Below are 25,131 nucleotides of genomic sequence, written 5' to 3' on the forward strand. Positions count from 1 at the left end.
GTAATTGCTCCTCTCTTATCCCATCTTTACACTTCTGACATGTCTGTAATGACTTCAGAGATTCTGCTCTGCTGGTAACATGGCAAAGGACATCCAAACTAACCACCTAGATGAAAGAGAACACATTGTGACATCAGATCTGAAAAAATCAGGAATTGCCAAGTATAATTCCAAGGTATTTTTGACAATTACTGTGATTTATTGGCTTACGGCATCATCAAGATAGACTGCACAACTTTGAGCTGAATTTGGACACAGTCACAACTTCTTACGAAATATTCACTCACTCCCTATAAGAAGTTTTCAAATCATTACACTGGGAAACCGAAAAATGAATACGCATTAATGGAACATACCTGAACCTCGCTCAGTATGCTTATGACGTTATGCTGTTTGTGTCTAGTGAAGACAAACTTCATTAATCAAAGCATATTTTAAAGTAAGGTTTAAAGTAGGCCTGAAGATCAGTTATAGTCCAACTAAAAGTATGTATAATCATAACCATTACCCAGATTCAAAACAAAATATGGAAATCAATGAGAACATGTGGAAAAGTAAATCACAACAACAAGGAGTTGTGTGACAACAAAAGTTGTTAGGCATGTTCATACATCTGAAAGATGACATCTATTCAAATTTCACGCTGGTCACACACGAGTGGCACTAATAGCACCACTACAAGGATGCAAATCATGTTTGCTTTAAATACAGGCTGTAACAGTCATTAGTGTTAGTTACCTCTGAGATTCAATGTGGTGAGTTGACGTTAGTCAAGAATGCTTGTAAGACAGGAGCAGGAGATAGACGGAGAAGTGAGGAGGGGGAGATGGACAGAGGAGAGGGGAGGGCGAGATGGACAGAGAGAGAGGCGGAGAAGGAGATTGATATAGAGAGAGGGGAAAGAGGAGACAGACACAGAGAGAGAGAGGGATGAGGAGTTGAACAGAGGGATGGTGGGAGGAAGAGGGACAGAGAGAGGGAGATGTGGATATGGACAGAGAGAGAGGGGGATGAGGAGATGGACAGAGAAAGGCAGAGGAGGAGGTGGACAGAGGGGTGGGGGGTGGGGGGTAGATGGACTGAGAGAGGGGGAAGGAGTACACAGACTGAGAGAGGGGGGGGGAGTAGATGGACAGAGAGAAGGGGGAGGATTGGTTTGACATATAGAGTGAGGGGGAAGGATGTTGACAGAGTGAGGGGGGAGGATGAGGACAGACAGAGAGAGAGAGAGAGAGAGAGAGACAGAGAGAGAGAGATGGACAGAGGAAGGGGGAAGGAGATGGTGTAGGAGGCAGGTAGAACATGGAGAGTGGTGGCAGCTGGCAGGGGAAGAGGGTCTGACGAGGGAAGTGGGATTGGTTGTGTGAAGGTAGATGTAAGAGGGGCAGTGTGTAAAGAGGCAGCTGGAAGAGGTACAGGGTAGCAGGGTGTAAGACGGTTGGCAGAAATAAGGGGAGGAAGGTAGATTGGGTGATAGGATTTCAATTTTTTGTGATTATTTTCATGAAACCATTTCAACCAAATTTGGTATGTACATGACACATTTTTTGTACAAAAGCATTGGGGGAGTAAGAAATCCCTACTGAGATGGGGATGATGTGAAAAAATGTTCTGAAACAAACTTTTTGCATTTCTCTTCTGTACTACGTGCATTTGCAACACTTCTAAAATGTGCTGTTCAGGGTGTCAACTGTATGACAACTACATCTGACCAATATTTTTATTAATGTGTTTTGGGACCAAACTTCATGGCACATTGTTGAACACTACAGATAAATTTGACACTCTCCAAAAACAGCCTTACAGGAAGACATGATAAGAACATAGAAAATAAGAAGAACATCATTCATTTGTTTTACAAAAGCTACTCAAATACCACATTTGTGGTACATAAGTGCAGAAAATAGTTCAGTTTACTGCTGGAAGAGTAATGAAAACTAAAACGTTGTTATGAGAGTAAAGGATACCACAGAGAGTGATAAAAGAAAGAAGTACTAGACAAATAGCAATAAGAGAGATTACTGAATGAAAATATTTAAGAAAAATAACCTATTTTACCTGCAGAATTTTTATGAAACTGAGCCATTACAATTGGCACCAATATAAATCACAGGTTGAAGCAAGTAAGTGCTAACTGTGTTAGAAGGCTATTATCATGAAGAAATTTGTTGCAGATTACAGGCAGTTAAGATCACAGCACTACATTCAACTAAGAGAATACTGAAGATGAGGAAATGAAGCTGCTTTGTCAGATGGCAACTAACTGCAGCTGATGGCCTGGAATTAAGCAATGATTTCCAATGTGAGAGACAACTCACAGCATCTCTGATTTGCAGTGGCACACAGCACTCCATGTTAGAATGCTGTGTTTTGCACAGCAGTGTAAAGTGAGCTGTATTTATTCAGAACAATTTTAATTTTTTTACTTTTCTGCCTTATGTGACATCGTGTGTTAAGTAAAAACTGGGTTCATTGTAAGCAGTGATTCCCCGTTATGTGTTGGGAACTGCTGTGAATTGGGGAAATGTTGTGTAAAAAATGTTATTTGGATTGTATGCCAGCTTCAACTTGAAACATGGAAGAGCATTCGAAAACTTATTCAAAAAAGTTTAGTGCACAAATTACTTATGATAACAAACTAATGTTAACTTATATGCTCTAAGTGTTAAGTTTGAGAAAGTTCTACCTGAGAAACCACTAAACTACATGCCAAATTAGATACAGCTAAGGCTAAAATAGACCAACAAACCAGTAAGTTTGAGGAACACATTGCAAAGTCACATCACATAAGGGCTCAGATATATCAAATGGTATTAGAGTTAAAAACAACTATACCGAACTTTGAATCCAAATGTAATCACAAAAAAGGTAAATGAACAGTCTGGCAAATTAAATATGAGTCAAAAACAAATTTCAAGCACTAGTAAGAAATTAGGTATTTTAGAACAATGTTAAGATTCAGCTGAAGTAACTGCCTCAGGTTCCTTTTTCACAACACATGAGGAATGTGAGTGATCAGGAAGTTCAACAGGTAATCCAGAGAAAATTGAAGTAGAAATTTTAATATTACGGACAGAATCTTATTTTAATTCTGTTGTATGTGAAGAATTTGAGATAGTGCTTTCACATATTTGAGACATACCTTCATCAAGTACCTTTACATTTTCCTTCATTCCTTATCCAAGTCCCCTTAAATATTCTCCCCATCCCTTATGGCAGTCCTGTTATCTATTTGCCTCTCATCTGGGGTTAGTGGCTGTGGTCAAACCTGAACCTTTACTGCATTTTACCTTTCACTTATGGCCGTAGTTGTTGTTGTTGGTTATTGCTTTAGGGCACAAAACAGCTGAGGTCCTAAGCACCCATGTCATGACTTAAAATGGTTAATTACCGAATGAATTTGAAGTTGATAATACACAGAGCATAATTGACTGGAGGAGAGGGATAGCTAAAAACAATCACTTTCCCTTTGAGGGGTTGCTCAAACATTTGAAAATTAAATTTCCTTTGCTACGTTACTATGACAAATAAACAGTAGAAAGCAATCTACAGCCCATGCTGTATCTGCTAAAATATCTGATGATTCAGATGACAAACATACATTGAAAATAAATGGCTATAAAATTGGCATTGTGTCAGAAAATGGCGCACTGTCAATGGTCAGTTGCAGTAAGTACATAGCAGTGTGGGATCTCCACTTAACAAATGACGGTGACTGAAACAACAATGATCAATATGCAGCCTAGCTAAAAGTATCTCCTCACGACGACAGGGGCAAGAGGAAGTCACCCAAGCTGTTGGGAGGCGTTTAATTTCATGGAGTTTGTTCCCATATAGAGAAGACCAGTGTACATGCCAGAGTGACACAATGTTCCTATGTGTGGCAACACAAAGATCATCTGAAGGACAAAATAGCTAAATGCCTAGGTAGTTGGCTTGCAGCTTTAGCAGCAGGATCGACAGCTTCATTCCCCAACACTCCGACGTGGCCAGGGACCCACTTGAACATCACATTGGTTCCATCAGCAGTAGTTCGGCAGCACCAGCAATGCAATCATAAATGTACACTGTCCCCTATGTGTATTTAGCTTTTTGACAATATTTAATGGCATCATACGTGTAAGCTTATGCATTGGAAAATATTTAACGTTAATACTGTTTGTATTATCTCTTCGAAAAAAATTAATTCAATCACACACTTAAAACTTTCCCCTATCTGTTTTTAGTTTTTTGATGATTTTTTATGCCACCATACATGTAAGCTTATACATGTGAAATTATTTAATTTTAATACTGTTTGTACTATGTCTTATAAAAACTCGAACAATTGCCACACTGTTACTGTAAACCATGTCCTATATCTTTGTGCATTGTACACCACGTGATGCCAGGGATAGTAAATAAATAAATAAACAAACAAATAAATGGATAATTATGTTCCTATGGGAATTAACTTACTTTAAATGTTGGTGTCTTGTGGATAACAGCAATTTTAAAGAACTAGCAGTAGTCGTTAATGGAAATAATGCCATAGCTAAACAAAATTGAACTGCATTTTTGTAATGGCCCTCTGCCTTCTGAGCTTCATATTATTGACCTGTGCCTACACACATGTGTTGGGCTTCAGAAAAAAATTAGGTGTGGGATAGACTGCATATGTCTTACTGATCTATAACATTTTTTTCCTATTGGTGTAGACTAATAGCCAATACTTACCGAATCTTGCAGGTTTTTATATCTATTTTTTCTGCCCTGTTAGCAACATACAACAAAACACTACAACTAACAGCAAGAATCTTGGTTACTAACATATTAACCAAATCAGCACTCTATAAACATAGCACAAAAACAGAGAATGAAGCTTCTTACAATTTACTGTAAAATAACCCAATGCTGACATTTTCTGTAACAAAAACAACATACAAAAAAGATATGTCCTTTCAGAATAAGATTTAACATACTTTAAATAACAATAAAAGGATACTATAATAATAGATAAATATAATCAGTCCATTACAAAGCTTTGTGTTCTGCTATTACAAAAGCAAGAAATTGAGCATTACAACAGTAAATCGCAATTTACAATAAATACCCAAAAATTTAAGAAGATTCAAGAAAAACTGTCACAGACTATGGAATTACGGACACTGTCTGTCAATTATGCACTGACAAGTGACTGGTACTGATCGAGGACAGGCTCAGGTATGTGGTCTGCCAAGGTATTTCGTGGCAAGCCCGAGTAATGGACAAGCATTTCCAGGAAGTGCAGCCCTGTTGCAGCTTCAGCAGAAAACTCGGGCGATTTTGAGCTGCAAGTAAACAACAAAAATGAAATATTTTGTTTGAAATTAATTTATATTTGTATCCTTAAGCACAGGCTAGGTTGTTTTCTGTGGCCCATTAATTACAGTAAATAAAATAAACTGTAGAAGTAAATAATTACATTAATGACACTGACAGTTCACAATCAAATTTTGGGAAACATGCTGTGCCTCTTATTACAAGTGTTAAGAGCAAGTCAAAGAATAATTTAAATTAAGGATACCCATCTCCAATAATCATTCATCCATCACTAACTTGCTCAAATAAACATGCACACTGACAATATTCAAATTCTCCACTGCATTTTGCTGCCTAACTTAATTAGATTGGGCACTAAATGTCACAGAGTACTTCAAAATTAATACTTAAAATTATTTGTTAGTTATAAATATGTGGTATATAAATTTAAACTTCTGTTTTACTCTTTACAAGGTCTTGAAATTGCTTGTTTTCCACTCCGAGTTTTCAATCCTATTTTAACTATTAATTAATTTCTATCATTTTAGTAATTCATGAAATACAGTAAGTAATTAATAGATTACTTGTGATTCATAAAGAGAAATATTATCAGAAGTAGTAGTTTGACCACGGGCTACAAATTGACATACTTCACTGAATACTAGTGTATTCTATAGGAGTGTTCCAAGAACCTACAGGGGGGGGGGGGGGGGGGGGGGATCTCATGTTGGTTTCTGAGTGAATGACTAAATAGTTTGGAGGTTTCAAGACAAGTAGGACCACTATGCATACTACTGTATGCTGGTGTCTCACAACAAATAATAAATAAACATTAAGTACTGCTTTGCAAAATGAAACCTTCTAGGAGGGACAGTGGTTGATGTCAGCCAATACCTCCATTTTGACTTTGACATTTATGTTATGGTTACAGGGAATAATTTCTAATTATGCAAAACAAAGTTGATAAAGCTTAATGTAAATTTAGAGATTAAGACCCAATTTTTTTCCATCAAATGATATACCTGAATGTATTTTGATGTTTGAGACACTTGCCTGGTTAGTCATTTTGGCTTGGCTGGGAGTAAATATCTGCAGCTTTTTTACTTAAATTTAATAACAGCTTCAACAATTATGAGAAAAAAATTTATGATATCATGTTTAAAGACCCACTATGTAAGTGGAATAGTGCGTTAGCTACAGACACTGAAAGATATAGCTCTACCTTCATTATTAAAGAGTGACCAGCTTTCAAATGCCTTGAAAGATCAAAACAAAAAATGTGCATTGACAGCATCTGACCAGTGCTACCAAAAGAGCACACCAGATTTTTCATTAAATAAATACAATTTGTTTTTTAAAGGAACACACTGTCATTTGACTGTTTTATTGTTTATTTCAATACAGCCCACATTTCAGACTTTTATGCCATTTTCAAGTATTTACTAAAGGCAAAAATTTCAAAAAATGTAAAATGTCTATTAAGAAAAATATTGGCTCCTCATGTAATACCTGATGCAAAATCACCATCTTGTAAGAGATCAGTAAATAATCGTGGGAGCATGATATATTTAGTAAACACAGGCTTACGTTGGTAAATAAAAGGAGAGCACATGTCCTTGAAATGTAATGATAAAGAAATCAAAGAGTATGAGTAATAGAACACCTGAATATTAAAATGACAAAGTGTCATAGATAAATGACTATCAATGTTAAATATCTTCAGACTATATATAATTATCTTTGGGGAGGCAATGTGCACCACCCTTTTTGTGATAAACATCTGTACATCAGATCATCAACAACTGTAAGTGAACCTATTTACCTATTTAAGTTGGATGAGAAACTAAAGTCTAAAAGGAACAAAATGAAGTAAAATTCAAAGACAGTAAATCACATATAAGAATATAGTAAGTGTCAGTGATAATACAAAAGTTAACAACAGAAATTAAAAATGCAGGGGTGGGGGGAGGGTAAACGGATGGTGGCTGAAGAGGAATGGGAGAGATACAGGAATATACCTCGTTTAACCAAGACTTACAAAATTAAGACGGTTAACTGTGTAATTAAGAGAAAGGGATGGGTTTGGAATCAAATATGGAGGGGGGGGGGGCGGGGAATGGGGGGGGGGGGCAATGTCAAAGACAATAGTGAGATGTAGAAGTGTGAAAAGCAGTGTTAGAGGTGCGTAAATGCAGGGGATGGGGAGGGAGGGCTGAACAAAATGACAGTAGGGATGTGAGTGTATATTTGATTAAATGCTGAATCAGGAGAAATCAGAATGAGAGTGAAGAGGTGCGAGAAAGTTGGGGCAGTGGGTTGGGGGCAGGGGGCAAGAAACTTCAATGGACCTACCCATAGGCAAGTGGTTGAAGGCTCAAAGTTGGGGGATGACAAAAGAGAGTGATATATATAACGTCAAACAAAGCATTGAGGAACAGGGAGGGAGAAAGGGGCTGGGTAGGGAAGGGTAGTGATCCATTAGATCAGGCACATTTAGTAATGCTGGCAGGGGGTGAGAGAATGGGAGACACACCAGAAACAGGGGGGGGGGGGGGGGGTACGCATTTTGGAGGGGGTTTGGTGTGGGATGGGTTGGGGGTCCGACGTGGATAGAAAACATGAGACTGCAGTCACAGTGCCATATTTATGAAATATAGTAAAAGTAGGAAAACAATTAGTAATCATAATATGCTTATTGAAATGTAAAAGTGCATAAAACAAAGTAGCTGATCCTTAGTAGGAAAAAGTACCTCATGAAAGCCACTTTTGAGTTACACAGCATAAATAGATTAGCGTAATTGTACAACTATCTTAATCACAACAGATACAGAACTTATTTATTACAAGGATGATTATTAATTACAGGGATATTACAGATTTTCCAGCCATTAAGTTAACCATGACTTGACTTAGAGGCAATATACACAAAACTTATTACATGTTTGGGTAGTGAATGTAAGAAAAATAGTGAGCTGGAGGGGTGGAAAATGTTTTGGGAGTAGGAAAGGCAGGGGGCAAATGGGGGACAGGGGAGGGGGGATAAATAGGAATAGAGACTAAGGGACTCTAACTGCATCACAACAGTGCAGCATCCAAGCATGCATGTTGTTGTGGTCTTCAGTCCTGAGACTGGTTTGATGCAGCTCTCCATGCTACTCTATCCTGTGCAAGCTTCTTCATCTCCCAGTACTTACTGCAACCTACATCCTTCTGAATCTGCTTAGTATATTCATCTCTAATCTCTTGGTCTCCCTCTACGATTTTTACCCTCCAAGCTGCCCTCCAATGCTAAATTTGTGATCCCTTGATGCCTCAGAACATGTCCTACCAACCGGTCCCTTCTTCTTGTCAAGTTGTGCCACAAACTCCTCTTCTCCCCAATTCTATTCAATACCTCCTCATTAGTTATGTGATCTACCCGTCTAATCTTCAGCATTCTTCTGTAGCACCACATTTCGAAAGCTTCTATTCTCTTCTTGTCCAAACTATTTATCGTCCATGTTTCACTTCCATACATGGCTACACACCATACAAATACTTTTAGAAACGACTTCCTGACACTTAAATCTATACTCGATGTTAACAAATTTCTCTTCTTCAGAAACGCTTTCCTTGCCTTTGCCAGTCTACATTTTATATCCTCTCTACTTCGACCATCATCAGTTATTTTGATCCCCAAATAGCAAAACTCCTTTACTACTTTAAGTGTCTCATTTCCTAATCTAATTCCCTCAGCATCACACGACTTAATTTGACTACATTCCATTATCCTTGTTTTGCTTTTGTTGATGTTCATCTTATACCCTCCTTTCATGACACTGTCCACTCCGTTCAACTACTCTTCCAAGTCCTTTGCTGTCTCTGACAGAATTACAATGTCATTGACGAACCTCAAAGTTTTTATTTCTTCTCCATGGATTTTAATACCTTCTCCGAATTTTTTTTTTTTGTTTCCTTCACTGCTTGCTCAATATACAGATTGAATAACATCGGGGAGAGGCTAAAACCCTGTCTCACTCCCTTCCCAACCACTGTTTTCCTTTCGTGCCCCTCGACTCTTATAACTGCCATCTGGTTTCTGTACAAATTGTAAATAGCCTTTCGCTTCCTGTATTTTACCCCTGCCACCTTTAGAATTTGAAAGAGAGTATTCCAGTCAACATTGTCAAAAGCTTTCTCTAAGTATACAAACGTTAGAAACGTAGGTTTGCCTTTCCTTAATCTAGCTTCTAAGATAAGTCATAGGGTCAGTATTGCCTCACGTGTTCCAATATTTTTACGGAATCCAAACTGATCATCCCCGAGGTCAGCTTCTACCAGTTTTTCCATTCGCCTGTAAATAATTCGCATTAGTATTTTGCAGCTGTGACTTATTAAACTGATAGTTCGGTAATTTTCACATCTGTCAACACCTGCTTTCTTTTGGATTGGAATTATTATATTCTTCTTGAAGTATGAGGATATTTCACCGTCTCATACATCTTGCTCACCATATGGTAGAGTTTTGTCAGGACTGGCTCTCCCCAGGCCCGTCAGTAGTTCCAATGGAATGTTGTCTACTCCCAGGGCCTCATTTCGACTCAGGTCTTCCAGTGCTCTGTCAAACTCTTCAGGCAGTATTGTATCTCCCATTTCATCTTCATCTACACCCTCTTCCATTTCCATAATATTGTCCACAAATACATCGCCCTTGTATAGACCCTCTATATACTCCTTCCACCTTTCTGCTTTCCCTTCTTTGCTTAGAACTGGGTTTCCATCTGAGCTCTTGGTATTCATACAAGTGGCTCTCTTTTCTCCAAAGGTCTTTTTAATTTTCCTGTAGGCAGTATCTATCTTACCCCTAGTGAGATAAGTCCCTACATCCTTACATTTGCCCTCTAGCCATCCCTGCTTAGCCATTTTGCACTTCCTGTCGATCTCAGATTTGATACGTTTGTATTCCTTTTTGCCTGCTTCACTTACTGCTTTTTTATATTTTCTCCTGTCATCAATTAAATTCAATATTTCTTCTGTTACTCAAGGATTTCTACTAGCCCTCGGCTTTTTATCTACTTGATCCTCTGCTGCCTTCACTACTTCAACCCTCAGAGCTACCCATTCTTCATCTACAGTATTTCTTTCCCCCATTCCTGTCAATTGTTCCCTTATGCTCTCCCTGAACATCTGTACAACCTCTGTTTTAGTCAGTTTATCCAGGTCCCACCTCCTTAAATTCCCACATTTTTGCAGTTTCTTCAGTTTTAATCTAAGAGTTCATAACCAATAAATTGTGACAGAGTCCACATCTGCCCCCAGAAATGTCGTACAATTTAAAACCTGGTTCCTAAATCTCTGTCTTACCATTATATAATCTATCTGATACCTTTTAGTATCTCCAGGATTCTTCCACGTATACAACCTTCTTTTATGATTCTTGAACCAAGTGTTAGCTATGATTAAGTTATGCTCTGTGCAAAATTCTACCAGACGGCTTCCTCTTTCATTTCTTACCCCCAATCCATATTCACCTACTATGTTTCCTTCTCTGCCTTTTCCTACTCTCGAATTCCAGTCACCCATGACTATTAAATTTTCTTCTCCCTTCACTACCTGAATAATTTCTTTTATCTCATCATACATTTCATCAATTTCTTCATCTGCAGAGCTAGATGGCACATAAACTTGTACTACTGTAGTAGGCATGGGCTTCGTGTCTATCTTGGCCACAATAGTGCGTTCACTATGCTTTTTGTAGTAGCTTACCCGAACTCCTATTTTTTTATTCATTATTAAACCTACTCCTGCATTACCCCTATTTGATTTTGTATTTATAACCCTGTATTCACCTGACAAAAAGTCTTTTTTCCTCCTGCCACCAAACTTCACTAATTCCCACTATATCTAACTTTAACCCATCCATTTCCCTTTTTAAATTTTCTAACCTACCTGCCCGATTAAGGGATCTGACATTCCACGCTCCTATCTGTAGAACGTCAGTTTTCTTTCTCCTGATAACGACGTCCTCCTGAGTAGTCCCTGCCCGGAGATCCGAATGGGGGACTATTTTACCTCCGGAATATTTTACCCAAGAGGACGCCTTCATCATTTAACCACAAAGTAAAGCTGCATGCCCTCAGGAAAAATTACAGCTGTAGTTTCCCCTTGCTTTCAGCCGTTCACAGTACCAGCACAGCAAGTCCGTTTTGGTTAGTGTTACAAGGCCAGATCAGTCAATCATCCAGACTCTTGCCCCTGCAACTACTGAAAAGGCTGCTGCCCCTCTTCAGGAACCACACATTTGTCTGGCCTCTCAACAGATACCCCTCTGTTGTGGTTGCACCTACGGTACGGCCATCTGTATCGCAGAGGCACACAAGCCTCCCCACCAACGGCAAGGTCCATGCATATGTAACACATTAAAAAGTATATAACAGCTGTGATATGCCTGCAGGAATGTAACAATGCATTATAAATTCCATAGTCTGGAGTAATTGCTCCTTAGTAGGTAAAGAGCACCCAAATAAAATAATTCTGATGTAACTAAGCAGTAATATATCTGTACACATGTACACCGTGTCTTATTAGCAATGAACATAAAAGTGTTAAACATTGTATATACGGTGTGACTTAAAGAAGATTTAATGTTCATTTTGCCACTGACAGAAGCAATAAAATAGATGCACTTGTACACACAAACTACAATGCAGCATCAAATATATACAATGTTCTTACACTTCATTTACATGAATTTTTTTTAACAGTGTACATTAGATAATAATACCTTTGTCACATCTACTGTTTTGGGAAAACTATGGGCAACATGTAAGTAAAATGTCTCTTACTGTAGCAAATAGCATAATAGCTAAATATTGTAGCTATGATGCAAGTCAACAGGCACAGTACATTAGAAAAATATTATATTACAACATTTGCTGTGAGTAAAAGAATTTGTTGTATTTGGGGCTTTTGAGATAAAGAATTTTAACGGAACATATCTTTATTTTTTGTGCCACAAGGATTCACATCAATATGTTGCAATTTAGTCACCATGTGAGCACCTGGGATACATGGCAAAAATAGGTTATGTATGGAAACTGTGATATTCAGCACAAACATTTAAATGCATTATAACAGTATGACATGGGATAATAGAGCCTTAATGGCAAACACCTAATGACAGAACTGTACTTTAACACAACTGTATACACCAGTGAATAATGTTTATCATATCTTATTAACAATGTTCCCCACCCAGCTCCCCCCCCCCCCTTTCCTGTCCTCACACACACACACACACACACACACACACACACACACACACCACCCACTTTGAGCCGCCAACCACTCTTGCATCTTGCACCCCCCTTTCCCCAACCCACCACCACCACCCCAACATTCTCCCACTTCTTCTGATTCAACATTTAATCAAATATAATTTTATTCAGACCTCCCTCCCCTTTGTGATGAAGCAAGCTGGGATATTTTTACTTCCCCGTTTTCTCACTTTTAACTAATTACCGTTAACAAATGTGAGTATAATCTGTGTTTTCATAAAACAGAAAGTTTGGCCCTCATTATTAAAGAATATAACACCAGATAAGTATTAAAGAATATAACACCAGATATAATTTTGTGCTTAGTTTTATGTATGTAATTCATTTTCTACTTTGTTTTGACTATTCCTAGTTAGCATCTTTTGTTATAGGGTGAAATCAGTAATTGTTTAGTAACTTAAATTCTATTGTTGACATATAAATGAATATAAATTCTGTACTAATTATAAACATTTGGAGGAACAATTAATAATATATAAACGATTTCTTCTCAACAGCTGTAAACTGTCACGCAGCAACAAATTACCAGCACCAAGCTATCAATCTCTCGAAAGACAAGTTTTTCGTAAAACATGTAACTGCAGGCAGAGTACACAAGGCAATTATGAGAATATCTTCCGAGGCAGTAGGAAATGATGGAGTGAGCATTGGCATGATTAAGAATGTTGTAGACACTATTATTCCAGTTACCACAGATATCTTCAACCTGTCTCTTGTCAGTAGTACATATCCTACTGAGTGGAAGCAAAGTTTAATTCAACCTACACCCAAGTCAGTAGTACATATGCTACTGAGTGGAAGCAAAGTTTAATTCAACCTACACCCAAGACTGACAACCTAAAGTCGCCAGGTGATTACAGGCCAATCAGCACACTATCTGTAATATCTAAAGCCTGACGGATTACCTCAAAACTCGTAACACCCATGATAAATATCAGTCAGGCTTCTGAAAGCACCATAGTACAGCAACTGCATTAATCAAAGTAACTGATGACATTAAACATGCTATGGACAGATGTGAAGCTACCATCCTAACACTGCTTGACTTTAGCAAGGCTTTTGACACAGTTGACTTCGATATATTACTAATTAAAATGAAACAGCTGAATTTCTCAAACAGCACAATACACTGGTTCGACAGGTACCTCAAAAACAGAAGTCAACAAGTCATTTGTGGGTCGGAGAAGTCATCGTGGAAAAACGTGCGCTCTGGAGTTCCCCAAGGCTCCGTCCTTGGTCCATTACTCTTCTCACTGTACTTTAATGACATTTCTTCAGTGATTCACTCCTGCAACTACCATCTATATGCCGACGACATCCAACTGCACATAAGCGCAAGCCCCAAGAACATTGCTGACACAGTAGCGAGTATGAACGCAGATATTTGCCTTGTTTCTCGATGGGCACAGAACCTAGGTCTGAAACTAAACCCCAACAAATCCTGGGTCATTCTTATATCTCATCCAAAGTTAAGCAGTCGGTACTTTCACGAAACAGTCCCTCAAATACTCCTCAATGGTACCCAACTACCATACTAAAAAACAATAAACGACCTTGGAATAATCTTGGATGAACACCTAAACTGGGAAGAACAAACAGTCACAGCTTGCCGGAAATCGCTCTCCTCCCTACATGCAATCCAAAAATTTAGAAAAATATTTCCAACCCATGTTAAACAAAAATTAGTCCAAACACTAGTCTTGTCTAATCTTTACTACTGTGATGTAGTTCAACACGGCACAAATAGTGAAAATTCGAGATGCCTCGAGCTAGTGATGAATGCTTGCATTAGATATGTGCGCAATATACGGTTGTATGATCATATCAGTCCTTCATACTCCCAGCTAGGTTGGATACGCCCACATAAGGTACGCGATCTCCACACGATGTGCTTACTTCATCGATTTCTTAGTCACTGGTGCCCCCAACACTTATCTTCTCACATTAAACACCTATCATCATTCCACAACCACAATACCAGATTGGATACATCTAACATCTTGACAGTACCTTTACATAACACAAAATCTTTCTCCGTGTCATTCTCCATCTCAGCCATATGACTATGGAATGCGTTCCCCTGTGATCTGCGTCTTATCCTGAACCACTCAACATTCAAGAGGGAACTCAAAATTTACATATTACGGATGGTATAGCCACCATTGTTGTGCCCCTCTCATCTCTCTCCTTCTCCTCTCCATCATAGCTTCGAATTTTACCATTCTATTTCTCTTCCTCTAAGCTAGCTACCTCTTCTATATCTCTTTCACCCATTCTATCGTCTTATGTCTCTGCTCGATGTGAATAACTCAAAAGCTGCAAGAACATAACGAGAAAATTCCCAACCAGCAATAGCACTGACATTCATAAAATAAAAATATGTTTACTTTCATATACATAGTCATTACTATTATTATTATTTCTTCCCTTTCTCAGACGTTATGTCTCGTTAGAAATGGAAAGTGAGGCGGACCTTGATCAAGCGTGACTTCCTTTTAACTGTATGGTATATGTTACATTGCATTTAGGAACTTTCGGGTAATTGAACATGTATCAATAATTACAGATTTCTGTAGCTGTATATATACGTTTGGATGTAGCTGTATTGCGTTGATGTACTGGTGGATATTGTGTGGAATGACTCCTGTAGTTGATAGTATAATTGGTATAATGTCAACTTTATCCTGATGCCACATGTCCTTGACTTCCTCAGCCAGTTGGATGTATTTTTCAATTTTTTCTCCTGTATTCTTCTGTATATTTGTTGTACTGGGTATGGCTATTTCGATCAGCTGTGTTAATTTCTTCGTTTTATTGGTGAGTATGATGTCAGGTTTGTTATGTGGTGTTGTTTTATCTGTTACAATGGTTCTGTTCCAGTATAATTTGTATTCATCATTCTCCAGTACATTTTGTGGTGCATTCTTGTATGTGGGAACGTGTTGTTTTATTAGTTTATGTTGTCTGGCAAGTTGTTGATGTATTATTTTTGCTGCATTGTCATGTCTTCTGGTGTATTCTGTATTTGCTAGTATTGTACATCCGCTTGTGATGTGATCTACTGTTTCTATTTGTTGTTTACAAAGTCTGCATTAATCTGTTGTGGTATTGGGATCTTTAATATGCTTGCTGTAGCATCTGGTGTTTATTGTTTGATCCTGTATTGCAATCATGAATCCTTCCGTCTCACTGTATATATTGCCTTTTCTTAGCCATGTGTTGGATGCGTCTTGATCGATGTGTGGCTGTGTTAGATGATACGGGTGCTTGCCATGTAGTGTTTTCTTTTTCCAATTTACTTTCTTTGTATCTGTTGATGTTATGTGATCTAAAGGGTTGTAGAAGTGGTTATGAAATTGCACTGGTGTAGTCGATGTATTTATATGAGTGATTGCTTTGTGTATTTTGCTAGTTTCTGCTCGTTCTATAAAGAATTTTCTTAAATTGTCTACCTGTTCATAATGTAGGTTTTTTATGTCGATAAATCCCCTTCCTCCTTCTTTTCTGCTTAATGTGAATCTTTCTGTTGCTGAATGTATGTGATGTATTCTATATTTGTGGCATTGTGATCGTGTAAGTGTATTGAGTGCTTCTAGGTCTGTGCTACTCCATTTCACTACTACAAATGAGTAGGTCAATATTGGTATAGCATAAGTATTTACAGCTTTTGTCTTGTTTCTTGCTGTCAATTCTGTTTTCAGTATTTTTGTTAGTCTTTGTCTATATTTTTCTTTTAGTTCTTTTTTAATATTTGTATTGTCTATTCCTATTTTTTGTCTGTATCCTAGATATTTATAGGCATCTGTTTTTTCCATCGCTTCTATGCAGTCACTGTGGTTATCCAATATGTAATCTTCTTGTTTAGTGTGTTTTCCTTGACTATGCTATTTTTCTTACATTTGTCTGTTCCAAAAGCCATATTTATATCATTGCTGAATACTTCTGTTATCTTTAGTAATTGGTTGAGTTGTTGATTTGTTGCTGCCAGTAGTTTTATATCATCCATGTATAGCAAATGTGTGATTTTGTGTTGGTATGTTCCAGTAATATTATATTCATAATCTGTATTATTTAGCATGTTGGATAATGGGTTCAGAGCAAGGCAGAACCAGATAGGACTTAATGAGTCTCCTTGGTATATTCCACACTTAATCTGTATTGGCTGTGATGTGATATTATTTGAATTTGTTTGGATATTAAGTGTGGTTTTCCAATTTTTCATTACTATGTTTAGGAACTGTATCAATTTAGGATCTACTTTGTATATTTCCAATATTTGTAGTAACCATGAGTGAGGTACACTATCAAAAGCTTTTTGGTAATCAATGTATGCGTAGTGCAACGACCTTTGTTTAGTTTTAGCTTGATATGTCACCTCTGCATCTATTATCAGTTGCTCTTTACACCCTCGTGCTCCTTTGCAACAGCATTTTTGTTCTTCATTTATAATTTTGTTCTGTGTTGTATGTGTCATTAATTTCTGTGTAATGACTGAAGTTAATATTTAATTGTTGGTAGGCATGTTATGGGGCGATATTTTGCTGGGTTTGCTGTGTCTGCTTGATCTTTAGGTTTCAGGTAAGTTATTCCATGTGTAAGTGTATCAGGGAATGTGTATGGGTCTGCAATGTAACTGTTAAATAATTTAGTTAGATGTGAATGTGTTGAGGTGAACTTCTTTAGCCAGAAATTTGCTATTTTATCTTTTCCAGGGGCTTTCCAACTGTGCGTAGAATTAATTGCTCGGGTGACTTCATGTTGCAAAATTATCACTTCAGGCATTTGTGGTATCATCTTGTATGTGTCTGTTTCTGCTTGTATCCACCGTGCATGTCTGTTATGTTGTACCGGGTTTGACCATATGTTGCTCCGGAAGTGTTCCATGTCTGTTATGTTTGGTGGATTGTCTATTTTAATGTGTGTGTTATCTATTGTCTGGTAAAATTTCTTTTGGTTTGTGTTGAATGTTTGGTTTTGTTTCCTTCTGTTTTCACTTTTTTTGTATCTTCTAAGTCGTTTGGCCAATGCTTGTAATTTCTGCTTCTTTTCATCTAATTGCTCTATTGCTTCTTGTTGTGAGATTTTACCTAACCTTTTTCGTTTTTTGTCTGATATTTCTTTTCTTATAAACTGTGTTAGCTGTCCGATGTCTTTTCTCAGTTTTTCTATTCTGATCTGTAGCCTGTGTTGCCATGCTGGTTTAGTGGGTTTCTTCTGTGTGTTGGTTGGTTCTGATCTCTGCCTAGTGTGTATATTTAGTGTAGTGAGTGCTCCTATATAAACCAGTAGTTGTAACTCTTCCATAGTTGTGTATTATTGTGTTGATAGTTTTAATTGTTGTTTCGACTTGTGGGTTATTTGGCAGTCTATGCAAAAATGGTCAAATGTCTGTATTTGTGTCTTTGCATTCTATATATGTCAGCTGAAATTTTTCTTTTATATCTAACATGTGTGTCACTTCGTGTTCTATTTGTGCTTGTTCTGGTGGCTGTCTTAAGATTTCGTTTTCCTCTGATTGTTTAATTGATGCGAGTTGTTCTTTGTTTGTTTGCTCTGCGATGTTTGAGTCCATTACTGTTTTTTCTTCTTCTTCTGATTGCACATTATTTTGTTCCAGTATTTGGTATACTTGTTGTTTGATGTTTTCTAATTCTGACTGGGGTATCCTGTTATTTTTTATTATTACATGGATCTGATCAGCTAGTCGTTGTTCTGTTAAAAATTTTAATTCTGGGTATCTGGTAATAAATGTTGTGTATACTTGTGATCTGTATCCAGTTGTGTGGGTTCCTAGGTTTGTTTCTTGGTAATAACAGAACATGAGGTGTCGATTAACTTCATCTCACCATCTCATCCTCTGTCTTTGTTTTCCTTCTAGGGTGGTTGCAGGAAGCATACCCTGCAAAACACCTCTATTTGGATTTGAATCATTTTCCAGTTGGCTAGCAGTGTCGTTACTATTGTGGGTGGGCATAGGGTTCAAGCATCATCCCCGACCATGACGGCGCTTGTCCGAGGCTTCTTTAGTTCTGTCCTGAACCAACTAATCACACTAAAAGGGGGGTTAGCCCTATTAGTGGTTTGTTCTTTTCGTCGCCTTTTACAACTGGCAGAACATATTGGAGGCCTACTCTTTTCCCGGGCCTCCACGGGGTTTATTATTATTATTATTATTATTGATTGTTATAATTATTTTTTTGATTGTTATAATTATCCTTGAACTACTGTTATAATCTCTTTTTCCCCCTTTAACATTAATACTGTATAAAACGTGAAATGTCCATAATGTTCTGTACAAACTGAAATTCGTTCAATCTGAGTATGCCTGGTTAGGTGTAAGAGAGGTCCTGAAGACCCTAATCTCTCCAGGTAAAATAAATACATAAATAAATAATATTCTTAAAAGATCTATTTGGTTCTACTCGAAAACATTTTAGCAAAGTCAGCCCTTAATTAATTCTGAAGTAATTAACAGTTTTGTCAAAAGTATTGTTTGCATAACGAGATCTATTAATTTAATCATTTGAACAAATAATTCAGCTTGGTTTTTGCAGTAGAAGAAACTGTTAAAAAGATGCAATTTTTCAATGTATTCAGTCAATTTAATAAGTTAAGTTTTAATTGTAATTTCTGTAAATTAAACATCAACCAATGTGTAATTTCAGTGCCTATCATTGTGAGGATATATAAGGGCCTGATTTTTGATCCCCAAGACAGTTAGTACACAGCCAAATTTCTGACGAGAAACCCATAATGGTTAGATCAACAACAATGCATCAACCTAACTGTGAAATAAGTGTAACACAATTAGGCCGTGTGTTGAAACGATGACAGTGTCTGTTCCATATGTACCTTTTTATTCTTCAAGAACTATAAAATGTGTGATTAGGCTTTTACTGCTTATAGATATTCAACAGGAAACTATTGTAGCAGTATGTGGATGTTTGCCTGCAACCTATTAGTGAGGCTTATCGAAAGTTAAACAATGGTTAACTGGCCACACTAACTGTGTATATTGGGGGGTTGTGAACAGTGAAAGTAAAGAACTGTGAAACGCTTATGTGCACCTGTCAGCTACAGCATTTAAAGTAGTCAGTGTTGAATTTCCACCCCCATTTTTCAGCCAATATAGCAACACAGTACGTTGATGCCGAGAACAATCAATGAAGAAATAAAGCAAGAAAATGTCACACCTTCCCCTGCCTATATGAAAATGTAACACTGCTTTTCCCATTTCTCCAACTCATTATTGTCCTTAGACATGCCCCCCCCCCCCCCCCCCAATATTTGATTCCAAACCCATCTCTTTCTCTTAATTACACTGTTAACCATCTTAATTTTATAAGTCCTGGCTTAACAATGTATATTCCTGTATCTCTCCCATCCCTCTTCAGCCACCATCCATTTACCCTTCCCCACCCCACCCCCATACCTGCATTTTGAATTCCTATTGTTTACTTCTGTATTATCAGAGACACTTTCTATAGTATATATGACAGCAGTATCTGTTCCCGAAAGAACAGTTACTGTTGATGATCATGCAGCTTTGCTAGAAATGAAATGATAATTAAATGGACACCCCAGCTGCAAACAGGCGTTGATGTACTTCATTGGGGACATGTTGAAAATGTGTCCCCCGACCGGGACTCGAACCCGGGATCTCCTGCTTACATGGCAGACGCTCTAGCCATCTGAGCCACCGAGGGCACAGAGGCTAAAGCGCCTGCAGGGACCTATCCCTTGCACGCTCCCCGTGAGACCCACATTCCCAACATGTCCACACCACTACAACATTCGTAGTGTGCCTAATAGATGTTTGCCCATCATACTCATTACTCGTGGCAGATTGATCTACCAAGTCCCGTACGAGTTAGGGCATAGTGTGTGCGTTTGCACAAGAAGGTCAATAGCCGGGAAGCCATTACTCAACACTGACATTGTTATTTATGAAAACCTTTATCATGAACTGTAGAATGTTTGAAACAAATTCCGGCGGTATCTGAACAGCGAATTTTATTAGCTCAGAACATTAAACTGTGTGTCTTTGGGTTTTCTGTACCTTATTCCAGATTCCACATATGATTTCACATACTGGCTCACGTACAAGATAAACTGGTTTCTGATCTCTGGATGGAACTGTCGCAGCACTGTCTGCACACCCACCACAAATGGAACGCCATCCAGGGGCTCTTGAGATTTCTTGTTGATCAGTGTACCTATGTTCATATGAAACATACAGTCACACATGAGCAAGAAAAGTGGACAAACAAATGTATTTTAGGCTTGTCAAACTTACCTAAGTTACGAGCATAATGCAGTCTTCCCAGCTGTGATATTGCAAAAAGGAACAGTAACAATGCCAAGTACTGCAAATTTTTGGTGGTTATATATATCTTGGAGTATGGGTTACTCATTCCTGCCCAATCTAAATACGTTGACAGTTCGTACATTAATGGATTGCTCTCTTTTGGATATGGTTTGCTTGGATCCTTGTAGTGAGCTGCTATCTCAGATAGCAGTGCTCTGAAAATAAAAGAAACTGCAACTTCAGTATCACTCAAACAAAAAATTACAGTTTCAAAAATAAAGTTCATTAATGCATCACTACATGAAAGGCTTCCTCTTCGCTTCACCTTGAGCCCGAAGTATTGGACAAAGTACATTGTCTTGTTATCTTTGTCTTATGTCACAGAAGACTTGCAGAGTAATACATACAATCACATGGGTTTTATTACAGTAAAAAGCGTTTCAAGCTTAAGGCACAAGGTCACTGACTCCATGAAGCAGTGCTAGCAACAAAGAAAAACACGTGAATTTGTCAAGTGATCCCAAGTGGACAGTTTACTTATAAAAAATACACTAAATAAACAAAAAAGAGGATGGCACATAAACAATCTGATCAAAAGTATCTGGATATGTGTTGCAAGGAGAGACCCACAGCAGTGGGACTGACTTTGGGAAACCCTCAATATGGTGATGATGGTTGAAGTGTGATATGAAATTTTTATGAAATGATATGTCCCACTTCCACGCTTCTGTGACAATGAAAGATGTTTGTCACATTTAGTAGTAAGTGTCAGAACATTCCACTGGGAGAGATGATATTACGATATGCGCATTAGGAAGAATGTCTTCAACCCATTACACTGTATATATAAGACAGGATGGCAAGTGGGCACCCTGACCTGCGGAGTGGGACAACTTGTTCCTTGGCGTTACGGTTTGAAGGTGCTTGGAAGACAAGGAGAAAAAGAAAGAAAGGTCACGGCTACAATGGACGCTGCGACAAATTACTGCTGAACTGGCTTGTGTGGATATACTTCTTGCTTGGTCTTATCCAAGCAAAAAAGATCTGTCAACCCACTTTTTGTACAAGACTGTTTTTGTAAGGGAAAGTGTGAATACAGAAGGTTTAAAGTTCAGAAGTTTATGCCATTCAAGTAGCTTGGGAGACAAGAAACACTCTCTTTCAACACCAATCCATGCACAAGGGGCAATGGCAAGGAAAGCGTTTCTGAAGAAGAGAAATTTGTTAACATCGAGTATAGATTTAAGTGTCAGGAAGTCATTTCTGAAAGTATTTGTATGGAGTGTAGCCATGTATGGAAGTGAAACATGGACGATAAATAGTTTGGACAAGAAGAGAATAGAAGCTTTCGAAATGTGGTGCTACAGAATAATGCTGAAGATTAGATGGGTAGATCACATAACTAATGCGGAGGTATTGAATAGAATTGGGGAGAAGAGGAGCTTGTCGCACAACTTGACTAGAAGAAGGGATCGGTTGGTAGGACATATTCTGAGACATCGAGGGATCATCAATTTAGTATTGGAGGGCAGCGTTGAGGGTAAAAGTCGTAGAGGGAGACCAAGAGATGAATACACTAAGCAGATTCAGAAGGATGTAGGCTGCAGTACGTACTGGGAGATGAAGCAGCTTGCACAGGATAGAGTAGCATGGAGAGCTGCATCAAACCAGTCTCAGGACTGAAGATCACAACAACAACAACAATACCCACAACATTTCTTTGTATTTCCACATCACAATTATATCACCAACAGTGGACTTGAGCAGCTTTAGAAGAGTTAAAATGACCAGTCCATGTTTGAAACCACTGAGCTCTCATGACCAACTCATTCTGCTGTTACTGCTTCTCTACCAAGAACACAACACTCCCTGCTTCCTTTTCTACAGGCTGGTCCACATCTAGTGGTCAATTCTGCAATACATAGGAGTGTCCAAATAGTTTTGATCAGATAGTGAATGTAATTAGCAACTTCATGCTGCCAAATTCATGCTTTAACAATAGTGTGAAAATTGTATTTCTGGAAAATAGCTTTTGGAACTAAGACCATAAAACTTACAAGGAAACATGGCCGAAAATAATTTTAGGTTTCTCCATCCTGTAAACTAAGATTTTATTTGAGTAGTTACAGTGTCAAGGTAGAACAGCTTCTACTTAGTAGTGGAATAAACAAAAATAAATAAAAACAAATACAAAATCTTTCAAATGAGAGGTTCCTTCATTTGCTGAAAGAAAGGAAGTGGAGTAGTGAATTATTCAACAAATGAGCAGGTATCACTCACAACTCTGAGTAAAGGGAGACACAAAAACGGCCAATGAGGAAAGGAACTCCTAATGTTGCTTTCCTTTCATCCTGAGAACTATCTGCCTCATTTTTCCTTTGTCTTTGGCAACTATCATAGTTAATCCCTCAAGAGTGTCTTTTCATCTACATACATACTCCGCAATCCACCATATAGTGCGTGGCAGAGGGTACCTCGTACCACAACTAGCATCTTCTCTCCCTGTTCCACTCCCAAACAGAACGAGGGAAAAATGACTGTCTATATGCCTCTGTACGAGCCCTAATCTCTCTTATCTTTGTGGTCTTTCCGCGAAATATAAGTTGGCTGCAGTAAAATTGTACTGCAGTCAGCCTCAAATGCTGGTTCTCTAAATATCCTCAGTAGTGATGCACGAAAAGAACGCCTCCTTTCCTCCAGAGACTCCCACCCGAGTTCCTGAAGCATTTCCGTAACACTTGCATGATGATCAAACCTACCTGTAACAAATCTAGCAGCCCGCCTCTGAATTGCTTCTATGTCCTCCCTCAATCCGACCTGATAGGGATCCCAAACGCTAGAGCAGTACTCAGGAATAGGTTGTATTAGTGTTTTATAAGCGGTCTCCTTTACAGATGAACCACATCTTCCCAAAATTCTATCAATGGACCAAAGATGACTATCCGCCTTCCCCACAACTGCCATTACATGCTTGTCACACTTCATATTGCTCTGCAATGTTACGCCCAAATATTTAATCGATGTGACTGTGTCAAGTGCTACACTACTAATGGAGTATTCAAACATTACGGGATTCTTTTTCCTATTCATCTGCATTAATTTACATTTATCTATATTTAGAGTTAGCTGCCATTCTTTACACCAATCACACATCCTGTCCAAGTCATCTTGTATCCTCCTACAGTCACTCAACAACGACACCTTCCCGTACACCACAGCATCATCAGCAAACAGCTGCACATTGCTATCCACCCTAACCAAAAGATCATTTATGTAGATAGAAAACAACAGCGGACCTACCACACTTCCCTGGGGCACTCCAGATGATACCCTCACCTACGATGAACATCAAAATTATCTTCTATCTGTTACAGATGATGGAATCACTCATTCTAAAATAATTTAAATTAAATTATTGTGTATAATATTGTCCACTGCCTAAAGTTTAATTTACAATATTAAAAACATTGTTTGCTGCACAACATAAATGAAGAGCACTCAGTTTAACAGTTTCTCAACCAATGTCAAGACCTCACAAACTTTTGCATTATAACCATTTAGCCTGTAATATTGTGTAGTTTAATTATTTTTTATGCTCAATATTGTCTATGGTGTGAAGTGCAATTTCAACATTAAGAAACTAGTTTGATGCACAACAGTTTATACAATGGGATTGTATGTTTCCTTATAATGTGGTTACCTAAGAACTAGTGTCCCTTTCAAACAATAGCCAGTTGTTTCCTGAAGATGGCCCAATCAGCCGAAAACTAGTTTAAAATAAACAAAAATCTGTGGAACAAAAAGAGTGTAATTGAAATTCAACCTCAAATATGGAATTGCTCTACCAAGAAGTACCAGAAGAAACCATAAAAAAATAATTTAATAATAATGGTCCAAATAAATGTTGCTTGGAATACTATATTGCTTTACTCTACATGGTTTTCTTGAAGATTTTGAAGCCCTGTGTTTCTCTGTCCCACAAACAATTCACTAGTCACTTTAGTAACAGGTGGGAAGGAGGTAGGGTGTAATTTAAAATGGAATCCAAACACTTGTAAGATAAAGCCAACTGTTTGGCTGTTGGTGGAGATGAGTTCTAATTGTGGGAGTGTGGCAGTCACCAGTCATCTGGGATGGCAAGTAAATACGTCATCTCTTGATGAGCTGAAAGAGTAGCAAAACTCCAGAAATCCCTAACGCTAGAGAAAGGGGCAATTAACCAATACT

At 38.1% G+C, this 25,131-nt stretch overlaps 1 protein-coding gene and 1 non-coding gene across 8 annotated transcripts in view; both read right to left on the reverse strand.

The window, feature by feature from the left end:
* Positions 1-4,922: 4,922 nt before the first annotated feature.
* The window catches only part of LOC126253432 (WASH complex subunit 5-like), a 183,143-nt gene continuing 162,934 nt past the window's right edge, over positions 4,923-25,131 (reverse strand). For 6 of the 7 annotated variants that reach the window (XM_049954770.1, XM_049954771.1, XM_049954769.1 and 3 more), the window contains 3 exons: positions 20,893-21,119; positions 20,656-20,812; positions 4,924-5,309 (listed from right to left, as the gene is read on the reverse strand). In XM_049954770.1, coding sequence (XP_049810727.1) covers positions 5,159-5,309; positions 20,656-20,812; positions 20,893-21,119 — 535 coding nt within the window. In that variant the 3' untranslated portion in view covers positions 4,924-5,158. Of the gene's footprint in view, positions 5,310-20,655; positions 20,813-20,892; positions 21,120-25,131 lie in introns of all 7 variants that reach the window. The other variant, XM_049954772.1, reaches the window with a different exon arrangement.
* Positions 20,229-20,302, reverse strand: Trnat-ugu (transfer RNA threonine (anticodon UGU)). The gene has a single exon. It is a non-coding gene; the product is annotated as a tRNA-Thr (tRNA).

Source organism: Schistocerca nitens, chromosome 4 (assembly GCF_023898315.1).
Source record: "Schistocerca nitens isolate TAMUIC-IGC-003100 chromosome 4, iqSchNite1.1, whole genome shotgun sequence".
Classification (NCBI taxonomy): domain Eukaryota; kingdom Metazoa; phylum Arthropoda; class Insecta; order Orthoptera; family Acrididae; genus Schistocerca; species Schistocerca nitens.